Below are 12,270 nucleotides of genomic sequence, written 5' to 3'. Positions count from 1 at the left end.
AATCCAATTATGAGGGAATGAGCTGCTTGGTGGAATTTTGCGCTCAGAGTGCTTTTCTAGTTTTGACTGTACTGCACAGAGTTCTTTTTTACATTTGGGTCAGCAGTAATGAGCATCTGGCGTTCCAGCATTGAACCTTTAGGTCTTCACAGCAGGTCAAAGATGCATTCCAGACAGGAACAGGAACCTTATGAGGTTAACCGGCATTAAATTTCTGTTTGACTCGAAAGCCTGGTCCAGTTCCATGCAGCCCAGTAGCCATCTCAACAGATAAAGCCAATAGAGGCATTTCCCCAAATGTGTCACTGTATTTTTTTGCGTACATCGTTCGAGTATGGAAGCATCAATGACCCAACGTTAGAAAAGGAATCATCTGCAGTCAAAACACGGACATAGTTCTGGTTGGAATAAATGTATTTGATCTTTCTGTAAACAAGGTGATAAATCAATTCATGGCATTTCTTGGTTTTATGCATATGACAGATACGTTGAAGAGACTGTATCTCAGATTTAAGCAAAAGTGGTGAGGAACAGGAAATGAACATACATCCAACAACAGGATTTGAAACATTTCTGAATACAATCTTACAAAGGCCTAAATAGCGTCGTCGAAGCCGGGACAGAAACCAACGTGCCAATGAAACGACTGTAGCGGACAACGGTTAAAGCCCGTCACAAAAGAGCAACTGATCGAGGTTATGGCACAGGATACGTTAAGTTTCTAGTTAACTGCAAGTGTCTTTGTTTTAACCGTCCCACCTTCCATTTAGTGTCATTTCTACTCAAAGTACTCTTTAATTTTCAGATGGACATTACACTTAATGCGGCGCACGGCCAGCCCAGCACTCAGCTGACTAAAGAGCAGAAGGCAGTTTATTCCACACTTTTGTCAACACAACATGGGTTTGTACAAATGCAGTCGTTCATTTTCTAGACTAAGAAAATAATTAAAAGAAAGTATTCTTCAGATACTCCCACGTCACCTCCCCCTCCATAGCTTCATATTTTTTTTATTTTATTAATGGTTAGTTACCATTTCCTTCATCAGAAAAAAAAAAGCTGCCGTCCTCCCTTTAGAAACTGCACCAACACCCGAGCTTCATCTACAATTGGTCCTATTAAAAAAAAAAAAAAGATCCAACCGGACACACTCCAGTCCGGGTGTGCATGGATACACGACGGGATTTCTACTGTCCAAAAACACAGCCTTTGAAACAAAGCAAATTAAAAATGACAGGAGCTGGCAATGAAGTGCCTGAGCTATTGTTACTGTGGAATGTCCATGGTCATTTGTGTGTGTGTGTGTGTGTGTGTGTGGGGCGGACAGTCTACCAGCATCTGGACAACACCAAATCAGCTCGTCATCATTCGCTGCCACACAAAACGCCGCCCGTTCTCATTTAAATGACGATCATACTGGTTGGGTGTTGTCTCCACTGCTGGGAGACGCGTCGACATCTGCTTCAGGCAAGAAGGACGGCCAAACAGGGAAATGGGTGGATGTCCTTCTACATTTTGGCTGGACGGGAGGATGGTGGGAGATGTGAGGGCCAAACGTGTGGACAGAAATATCACAGTTTGTCCGCCCAGACATGTTGGGGAAACATAGAAAAGGAAGACGTGAGCCTGGTTACTTCTGAAGTGCACTAAAGGCATCGTCTGCTCGGGGTGGGAGTGTCTTCGATCGGGTTTGGGTGGGAATAAAGCGACAGGCATCACACATGACAGAATGACAAGATAAAATACATACACACACACTTCAAACTGATGTTGAACTTTGTAGGTTTGGCCAGATTGTATTTTTTGCTCATCCTGAAGTCATGACATCCCGTTGGTAACATGCTCGTCTTTGCTATGAATCATCTTGTAGTGCTCAAGGGCTATGGATACACTGCTTAAATGTGCTGAGGGAAGAGAGGACGGTTATGGGAACATGACCAAAAAAAAAATAAAAAAAAAATGAAGTACAACAAATGAGAAACAAAGCAGGCAGAACAAAGAGAATCAAAGTAACTAACTAGAACTGGGAGCGGTGTGAAATGCAACAGGCAGGTGAGCCGCTAGGTGGGGGTGGGGGTGGGGTACTGGTGGCTTTAGTATCCGGACTTCCTCAGGTATTCAGCCATCTGAAATGCTTTCTTGTTAAGTATTCCTCCATGGATACCATCCTTCCCCATGACAAAAATCAATACTGTAGCACAAAGAAAAAAAAACATGATAAATGGACATGACGACAGCAGGATAGGGAATTTAAAATAAATAAACTTAACGCCGTTTTGTTACATGTCGGGCTACGACGAGGACAGAGCCTGAAACCTGTTGTAGAAATGCTCCAGGGATTTTGAAGACTGTTCCGGCGGGAAATAGTCAGCTCGCCAGGGACTCGTTTTTTGTCTTCTTTTCTAAATTTTTTTGTTTTTTGTTTTCCTTTAACATTTTTTTTTTTTAATCTCCCAACTATGCTCAGATAAGCTACCTCAAAAGTAAACTAAAACCCCGAATCCCTCAAATATTTTGCCATCGAGTACGCCTTCTTATTCAATCCGCCTCCGTGGACCCCTTCTTTGCCCATTACCAACACCAAGACTGAAAGAAAAGAGACAGAAGGGACATTAAGAGAAGGTGTGCAGATCACATCTGAAAAAGAGGACAGTCAATAGCAGCAGGCAAGACAAGGACAGCCACAGAGGAGAGACGTGGTGCTTTGGGCCGCTGGTGGCGGTGAAACAAGAGGCCACACGTTGCAATTGAGAAGACAGAGTGAGAACACAGGAAGAAGTTAAATGTAGAAGACAAGAAAAAAGCTCAACCTGGCGCACGGGGTGGAGCTGGAGGCTCCACGTCGACTCCAGAGCAGGAGCATGCCGGTTAATGGGCTATTGATGAAGCGGTCCAAATTTAAGTCGTTTTACAATTGCATAAGTATACTTAAAATATTCCCCTTGTAAACATCTGTAGGCATTTGCGATTAGTCCCAATTATGCATTGGTCTTTTTCAGGTGAGCCTGATAAATCGTGACACTTTGGCATTTGAGACGACACGCATCCCTGACCGTTACTCTGGTTGACACGCATCCCTGACCGTTACTCTGGTTGACACGCGTCCCTGACCGTTACTCTGGTTGACACGCATCCCTGACCGTTACTCTGGTTGACACGCGTCCCTGACCGTTACTCTGGTTGACACGCATCCCTGACCGTTACTCTGGTTGACACGCATCCCTGACCGTTACTCTGGTTGACACGCATCACGCTTGTGAAAATGACTACCAGCCGATTCTTCCCCAGCCCCATTGAAACAAACAAACAAAAAGCTTAATTGACAGAATAACGGCCTTTTTTCTTTCTTTTTTTTTTTTAACTAATGGCATTGAACGTCGGAATTCCCCCTTATCCAGGATATTGTTGACGCCAAATTTCCTTTCGATATTCCTACAGATTAGTTATCTGGGAAAAAAAAAACTTGTTCCCAAACAATCAAATGACATGGAGTGATGACATCCTCCGATCAATGCCTGTATGTCACATTGAGGAAAGGTGCCGTCAAGAAACGTATCCCACATGCACAGATGACGTTATACGTGGCTGAACTAAAAACAATGCATCAGAAGCAGGACGTGACGCTACTGCAGCAGGACTAACATGTACGCCACACACAGGACTCACCTTTGCTGGCCTTGCTTACAGTAAGGTTGTATGTTGGCTCCCCTCCTTGACTCTTTGTCCTGATGTCCATTGTCCAGTCGTTATCGACATTGAGGCTGTCTCTGATAACGGAGCACTTTTTATTGCCTATGGTCAGCCCGCCGGTGAAGAATCCTTCCCGGTCCTTCCCCGTCAACACGTCAATCTCGTCAGGCTGAAGAGGAAGACACAAATTGGTGTGGGTACTGTGAAGCCTGGTGTCACGCAAAAGTGACAATTTCCTCAATCCCCCCTCTACAGGCAACGCGTCACAATACTCTGAAACTCCAGGGATTGTCTATGAATTAGAAACAAATGTTTTAATTCCGCTGACATTTTCTGCTTACAAATAAGTAAATGTCTGTACTAATATTTTAGATCTCTTAAGAGCCAGTAAACCGTTTAGTATAAAAGGGGAACAGATGGAAACAGACCCACGGCAGCAACAAATTCACACGAGACATCATTGGAAAAATGTAATCTTAAATCAATACCCAAAACGCTTAAACCACAGTTTTAAGAGAAGCACACTGCATTTCTGATTAAAGACCTGGCTCAAATGATGTGTCAACAACAACAACCTATCGCTTTCGACTAACGCACCTCGATGGATGAGAAATTAAAACAAAACACAGAATGAAAGAATCAATTTATAACAACTCTTTTAAAAAAAAGAGAAATATTTTTTAACTCAGTGCGCCTTTGAGGAAACATGTCCTGGAATAATTAGTTTTTAAGCAGGCCCAATCCCTCAAGTCCATAAGTGCACGGTCATGTTTCAGATGGGGGGGAAACAAACCTCACAGGAATAACGCCGGCTAGCAGCGTGCCCGTTAGCCAATTAAGATATCACGGTTCTTTCGCCATGTGGAATCGAACCGTTCCCACGAGTAATACGCACCACGGCTTCACATCGTGGGGGTTGGCTTTCCGGATTCCCACAGCCAAAGATACTGAACTAATATTTCTTAAGGATGCAGGACAACGGACAAGCCCACCCCTTTAAAGTCGATGCAGGCGAACGGTGGATCACACCATAATAGCTCAGTTTGGAGTATCCGTGACCGTTTTATTGCTAAAAAGAAAGGAATTTTGAAAAACAAAACTACATTGAGAATCACTATCCACACTAAGCAACAAATATATTTAGGCAGGGTGGTTATATTTTATTTACCATACAAAATGGAGGATTGGAGAAGCAATCGGAACCATTATTTAAAAAGGATTGGACAAAATACTTTATATATTCTACCGACCCATTTATTGACAGACGTAAGAAAGTGTACGGAATGAAATCGCCGCTTCCAAGGCCACCGTGTCTTTAGCAGGCGTCTCGATCTGACTCCATGAGCAAAATGAATAAGAAACTGGGAGTGTATCCGCCATCTTGGAAAGAAAAGGGGGCGGGAGCGGCAATGCGATTCACAGAAGCAAGGTAATAAAAAAAACAAAAACGAAAGCGACCAATAGAGCGACAGCAGCGAGGGCCGTTAACTCTGCGTAAATAGCGTTAGCTAATCATAATTTCCAATGGGAATGACGGGCCTGATTTGCGCTAAACGCGCAACGCACACAATGATGTCGCCCCCCCCCCCCCCAAAATAAATCATTTAAAAAACGCTTGTTTGACACTTAGTTACAATTCCATGGATAAAGCGACATACTTGTGCAATGGTTTTAAATATACACTCGGTATTGTCTTTTTTCCCGACTTGCCGGTCCCAAGCAATCACAGCTCGATGACGCTAGCTAACTTGCTAGCTAGCGCTGCTAAGCTAGCCCGTACACGAGTTAACGGCACAGTCAGTCATTCGCTCTGGCTATCATTAGCTGCTTTGGCGACCATTTCTAAATTCGACAATATGTAAACGATGAAGCCAAACACACAATGAAAACGTATACACACACACACACATATATGTCTGTATATATATTAATACTTCGAATAGTCTATGTTATAAAGAATATGTGCCTGTGTGACGACGGATACCACGCGTGCTACACACAGCTTTGCCTTATCCTCATTTAGCAAGGCCCGGCTATGCAGTCAGAAGCTCCGGTGTTCATAATGTAAATGCAAGCTGTGTCTAATCCTACTCGGTGACACGCAAATGATACTCACCGTTACGCCGGCGAAAGTACCGCCGCAGAACGATGCCCACACGTATTTGGCGTCCGCGTACCCAACAATGGCCGCGTCCTGGCAGTTGCCATCAGACATCAGGTTCTCCACGTAGGATTGCCAAGACATGATTGGAAATTAGTTCTAAGGTGAAAAAAATACGAACGGTCAGTTTAAGTCGCGAAGGAACAATTGCGAGGAAGCTGTTTTTTCGGTGGATTAACGGGCCCTCCGGCAAGCAGAACCCCCCAGGCTGTGAAGCGTCCCTGCTTTCTTCTGGTCTGGGTTAAGGAGCGATGCCGCTGCAATCGGACAGGCGACTGGGTGTAGTCCTCACCAAGATCAATCCGCCTTGGTCGTTGTTCGCCTCGCCTTCCCATTAAATAATACACTGCACAGCGGATGAATACACCGTGGAAAAAAAAAAAAAGAATTTCTCGACATTTCTCATCGGAGATCATTTTTGTAACATTTCCTGTTATATTTGGAATCAAAATGCACATTTATACGCGTTTATATTTTGCAAAGTGGAATTTTCTTTTGTTTCAAGCTCCCGTTGATCTCTGAGGCTTCAAAGTAATTTAGTAAATTATACTTCATTATAGTAATAGTAATTGATGTTTAAATTACTCATATTTTATGATGATCAATTAAATCAAAAATAGTCGCTTTGCACTATATCACTGTTTTCATTTTTTGTTTTTTCTTAGTTCCTGGATTAAGATCATAGAAGTCTATCTGCAGGGATATCCGACCATCGGGGAGTCACTGGTTGCAGCCCTGTCTATCACCAGTATGGAGGTGATATGCTGATGATGATGATGATGATAGGACACAGTATGCATGGACATGCTCAGAAGAGCGAGAGAAAGTAGGGTATCAGCGATGGGTGAATAGTTCACATCGCTTCACATCCAGAGACGCATCACAATTAAAACCATTGTTTCCTCTCAAGAATACTGTCTGGTCATTAAACAAGGATCTTTTTCTTCTTCTTCTTTACGATATCCACCAATTATTCAAAGATACTCTTCACGATGTGAGATCTGTGTGCAAATGGATGTTCTGGGAACATACAGTTGTCATTCAATAATGTATCTCCTAGCACTATGAGATTAACATGTGACAATCAGCTCATCTGGTTCCAGCACATTTTGCCTCCTGACACAGGTCAGCATGGAAGATCAAAGGTGGGTCCATCTGCAGGGCCAGCTGAGTCAGTCTGCACGTGCTTACGCTCCAGCCTACGTTGGATCAACACCACCATTGATTATGGCTGCAAAGCATGGAGGTCACACACATATGCAAATTAACCCCAAAGAACACATAGAGAGATTGTACTGCTCAGAAAGTGCAGCTTCCATAAACCCATGGCATGCTGTGGGCAAGTGGGTGGTGTGGATTCGATTAGCGATGACGAAACAGGAAGGCCTCTCCTGAAAATCAAGAAGCACAAGCAACAGAAAAATAAAGGTAATTTTTTTTTTTTACTTCTTTCTCTTTATATTTATTTACGTTAACAATAATAAATGTATTGCCATGAAAAAGATGACTGATGATGAAGTTATTTAATGACGCATAGTAATTGTTGGGGAAAGCCACATCCTTTGTGGCTCAGCTCCGTTTACCATGCTTGCATTACTGCATTCGGTTCCTCCTTTTGGTTTGTTAACCTCCCTTTTTATGTCTTGCGCTTTCCATAAAAATGCATGAAGAATGTGAATCATTCAACGCCCACTTTTACATTTTCTTTAAAAAGGTCAGTTATGGCAAAAAAGTTTCCTCAAATTTGAGCTGCAGTCTCGAGCCACTTACCTTTCAGCAGACATCTAACATGAAAACATCTTTTATTATATTTTTAGCCTGTCTGGAAGAACAGCGTTCTTGTTCTGCATGGCAACAAGCTACTGTACATCCAGCCCTACAGGCTTTGGTAGGCATGGTATGATAATGTACTGACTGGATATAAAGCCTGACTGTTTTGCAGCAATGAATAGCCTTGATTCATGATAAAGGGTGAGCTGAGTCTAAATCTAGATGAACATTTGCATGGTTTGATCGGCTTCACACTCACACTGTAACTGTGTCCAATGGTTCTTATCATTATTTTAACTTTGCATGAGGCCTGATGAATTCAGAAACCACTTATCCTGGAGGATATCCCAGCGGACCCCGGGTGGGAGGTGGGACACACACACGGGACAGGTTGCCAGGTTTCACTATATTCAGTCCCATAGATAATTTCAGGGTCTCCAGTTCAGCTACATGGGCTTGTGAGAACATACAAACACAACACAAAGGTCTGTTGTGAAGCTGAACATTGTCTATCAATTTTTTACAATAGAAGGCATCTTATATAGACAGAAAAATAAGAAATGAAATATCTGATGCCATGCATATTACGCCAGCAGTTCTTTTTTTCTTGCTTCAAATTATCTAATCTATTCTGATGGCTTGTTATGAGAATGTTGTCAAATTTTGTATAAGCTACCGATGTCGCTGGAAAACACTTTAGTCAGGGATTCATCCAGGTTTGGTGTTTTGAGTGCACCGCTGTTGGTGGTTACACTTTCTACAGTTCCCACATGTGCTTTTAAAGCAGCACTGCTCTATTACCTGCTGCAGCGTTGCAGGTAGAGTGGATGCTTCCTCCATATTCACTCAGCCGCTTACTGTCAAATCAATCAAGTTGCAATAAATATTGAATTTTGCATCTCAGTCAGTGAATGTCAGAGCCTCACCTAAGTGGGTTCTCTGGAAAATGTTCAACTGTCGGAAATAATCCCGACAACCGAAACTGAGAGAGACGCCACTGCAGCGTTATTATTTTTTGGTCTATTTAATTGCTGATTTGCTTGCACCAGCAGGAAACATACCTCCAGTTCATGGCTACCAAGGTAACCTTTTGTGACAGCTGGGGTTATTTTTTTTTTTCTACTCTTTAATGATAAGCTCACTTCGACGGTCAACACCTGAACACAGCCTTTGACCACCACACCTTGTGCTATCTACATCTGCACAGGTCATACACGCAACGCCCTCGGGTAAACGTGTGCACACACCACTTGGCAGCTACTCTGAAAGGAGTAGCTGCCATTTCAACTTAACTATATGTGGGAAGTACCACTGCAATGTACAGCACTTTGTGTGTGTCTTTTTGCGTGCATGCATGTGTGTGTCTGAACTGTAGCTTGTAGTTTTTCCACCAGTCATATTGCTGCATGTGAAAGAGCATCTTCTCTTCTCATCGCTATTGTAATTTATATCTCATCTTATCATATAAATGATCCAACATCATTTTTTTGTACTTTTCTTTAGATTTATTTTCAGTGTTAATAAAATACATAGTGTGGTCTGTACAGTAATGCATGGGAAGAACTGCTTCGCTGCTCAGTAACGACATCTTGTGTCCACTCCTGTCTACTACAGTTTTATTTTCTGTGCCAGAGAACAGAGGAGCTTGACAGAGATGGTAAACTGGAAACACTGGTCAAAGCCCCCCCCCGCCCATAGATCAATAACTGAGCAGGCTGGGTTTGGGAGTAGTTGGTTAAATACTGGGACAATGTGTAATTTATGACTGTTTCACATGAAGAGCAGTTCCTCCCTCATTTAAATGAAATGTAATTATAATGTTGCTTCGAACATATGAACTGACTTGAATATTGCTCATCATGACCCAACTATATGAACCTGCAAGGTTTCTCCTGCAGGTTCATGTAGTTCATGTCTTCTTCTATAGCCAGTATCAAATATTCTCGGCCCGTAAACACTTTTAAAATGTTGAGTTCCAAATCACAACAATATTTTAATACTGTGTATATATATATATAAGAGAGAGAGAGAGAGTAAAATTGATGAGGTGGCTGGTTGTTGGTTGAGCACTTTGACGCCCACACCCATGTATCACCGCACCCTACGCCGACTGAAGGCCCTGCAGGCCTGTTGCACTGCAATACATCATGGAAATCCCTTTCAATACTTGCAGCCAAAAATCAAAGTAGCTCAGGATTAGAAAATACAATGAGAAGATTTACTGGTGGATGTTTTTAACAGTGGGATATTTGTCTGTGAGGTTAGAGGACGTGGGAACATGTGGATATAATTATGATGTTGATTTTGTTGTACAGTATTTTGTTCTTTCATTGAAAACCGCTCTCACTCTTTGAGCTCACATATGATTAAGTATTTGCAGTATGTTACCACATCATACAGAATTATTCAATGGTCATCATTATAGTTCTTAAATATAAACAAATACATAGTAAATATGACAGAAAGGAATTTTATCTTTGAAATTTCTCTTATTTTGAAATCTAGTATGAGTCATTGTGGGCGTTGATGACCCAGATAGCTGTTTCTGGAAACTCCAATTGTTAAGGTGGAATAACAAACGCTTGAATTTAAGTTCCTGCACTCAATGTAGTTTTCATAAGCATTGTTACCAATAGAAAATTAATCAGAGCGTAATTTCTGAGAACATTTTAAAATAAAATAAAAATATGCAAAAGTTTTGCAGCCAGATACCAGGAACTAAACATTCCCAGGCAAACTTACAAGTCAGTGTGTATTTTTTGCTGTGAAAGGAGCCCAGTAAACCTAAAACCATGCTCAAGGTTAACATGCATATATACATTTCTTATTTTCAGGTTGATCTGGTTTCCCTGAAGCAATCCCTTGTGCCATTTATTCCGAGGAAGCACTTCTTTTAGCCTCTGTTGAGTGATGTCTGGTCAGTCTGTTAAATGGACGATGCAGGCCCCACGATGCTTTTACCAAAGGTTAGATGTCTCACAGGTTTGGATGCTGAAAGTGACCACTTACCTGGAAACGGGGCCCTCAAAATACATTGGTACAACATGACTCTTGTTACAGTGCAGCGCAGCCTGGTAGTCTTCACCCTCACGCCAGAGTAAATAAACTCAACCAGCAACGTAAATACTTCGGCTGGTGCTGAGAAAACCAATATACAGCTCACTACTAAAGGAGGGTGTCTAAGTATAGAGGGGACTGTTAGAGTGGATGTTGCAACATTGTTTTTAGACAGTTACACAGTCCACGATGGAGATGGGGGAGTACGTGAGGGTGAGGGGGCGGTGTGGCTGTGACTTTACTGAAGTCCACAATCATCTCTACTGTTTTCTGGCTGTGCAGCTCCAGGTTTGTTGCTGCAACACCAGGACATCAGCCGAGTCCACCTCTCACCTATAAGTATGCACCTTAAATGTTTCTATTTGAGGCACTTTATCACAATATAATTTTTTTTAATTTGCATCCGTCGTCCTTGGGCAACTTTGAACAAACTGAGCATAGTTGAGGCACAACATGAAATGACAGGAAAGATCTCCAGGAGATTTTCCTCAATTATACATTCTTCAAACCCAAGGGCACCATGATGGTCCACATTAAAATTGTTTTTGACTTTTCAGAGCCATAAGTAAATCAAGAACTGCACCACAATTAAATCACTCGTGTTTTTGGATCAGGTAACATGGTTCAATTTGTCCAATTTTTCATAGTTTTTGAAACATTCTGTTTAATAGCGGACAAATAGTTGAGAAAATATTATTTTTGACTGAAATAACTAAACAAAACATGATCAGAATGTCTGTCAAAAATCAGACATCACCATGGCCCAATTTTCGGTGTGTTGTTTATTGGTCTTGTGACAAATTGTGCTGCATCTGATCATAAGCTTTTGGGGAACTTAGTTAAAGCAATAACTTGCAGACATAAATTGAATGTGAATGACTCACCACAAGACGATAAAATTGTTATTTCAATGTGAATGAAACTGGATACAGAAGTTTGTTTTTGAAAGTATTTCCTTTTATTCAAAGAGTTTCCTCAGCTCCATGAGGTGTTCAGATGAGGCTCAGATAGTCACACCTTATGTGACTTAAGAGCTGCCAAAAGCACACATTAGTCACAATGGTTACAATGACGAAGTTATGAATTGTGAAATCAGCTTGGTAATATGCAAAATCAGCTCCCTCATAAACCTTGTTAAACCTTGTTAATATTTCTATTGAATGATTGCCAGTTAGGTTAGCAAGAGTAACGCACACTGGAAACTGAAAACCTACCATTAAAAATAACCCTCTATTATGAGAGATGAAAAAAATTAAAAGCAAATGTCAAAACTATACTGTAAAAGAATATAAACTGTAAGTAGATACATTCGAACAATTAGACTTATTAGACACTTAGACAAACTCTGAAGATCCAGAAGATATTTTGCATTGGATCCCTTTATGACTGTGACTTTTGGTGAGTGAATTCAATGCATATTCTACAACATATTATTTTTTAAAGCCTCCATTATAAGTAAATGGAGTAATCCGGATTTTCTTTGTATCCAGACATGTATCCGGATCGCTCTCAAAATTTAATGGGATCTAGATTAGACCAAGCCCCATCTTCAGATTTTTATTCCCCCCTATCAAGATCCATCCAGCAGTTTT

The 12,270-nt window shown here is 41.5% G+C and overlaps 1 protein-coding gene across 2 annotated transcripts; it reads right to left on the bottom strand.

The window, feature by feature from the left end:
- Positions 1–402: 402 nt before the first annotated feature.
- LOC137899217 (profilin-2-like) lies at positions 403–5,935 on the bottom strand. Of its 2 annotated transcripts, none has more exons than XM_068743237.1 (3): positions 5,807–5,935; positions 3,667–3,859; positions 403–2,191 (listed from the first exon to the last, which is right to left on the bottom strand). In XM_068743237.1, the coding sequence occupies exons 1-3, from the start codon at positions 5,933–5,935 to the stop codon at positions 2,094–2,096; spliced, it is 420 nt and encodes a 139-aa protein (XP_068599338.1). In that variant the 3' UTR covers positions 403–2,093. The 2 variants fall into 2 exon arrangements, with proteins under 2 accessions (XP_068599338.1, XP_068599337.1); XM_068743236.1 differs by having other exon boundaries at positions 2,107–2,586.
- Positions 5,936–12,270: the final 6,335 nt, after the last annotated feature.

The sequence above is a fragment of the Brachionichthys hirsutus genome, chromosome 9, assembly GCF_040956055.1.
Source record: "Brachionichthys hirsutus isolate HB-005 chromosome 9, CSIRO-AGI_Bhir_v1, whole genome shotgun sequence".
Taxonomy (NCBI): Eukaryota; Metazoa; Chordata; class Actinopteri; order Lophiiformes; family Brachionichthyidae; genus Brachionichthys; species Brachionichthys hirsutus.
This window is presented reverse-complemented; position numbering and strand designations above follow the sequence as displayed.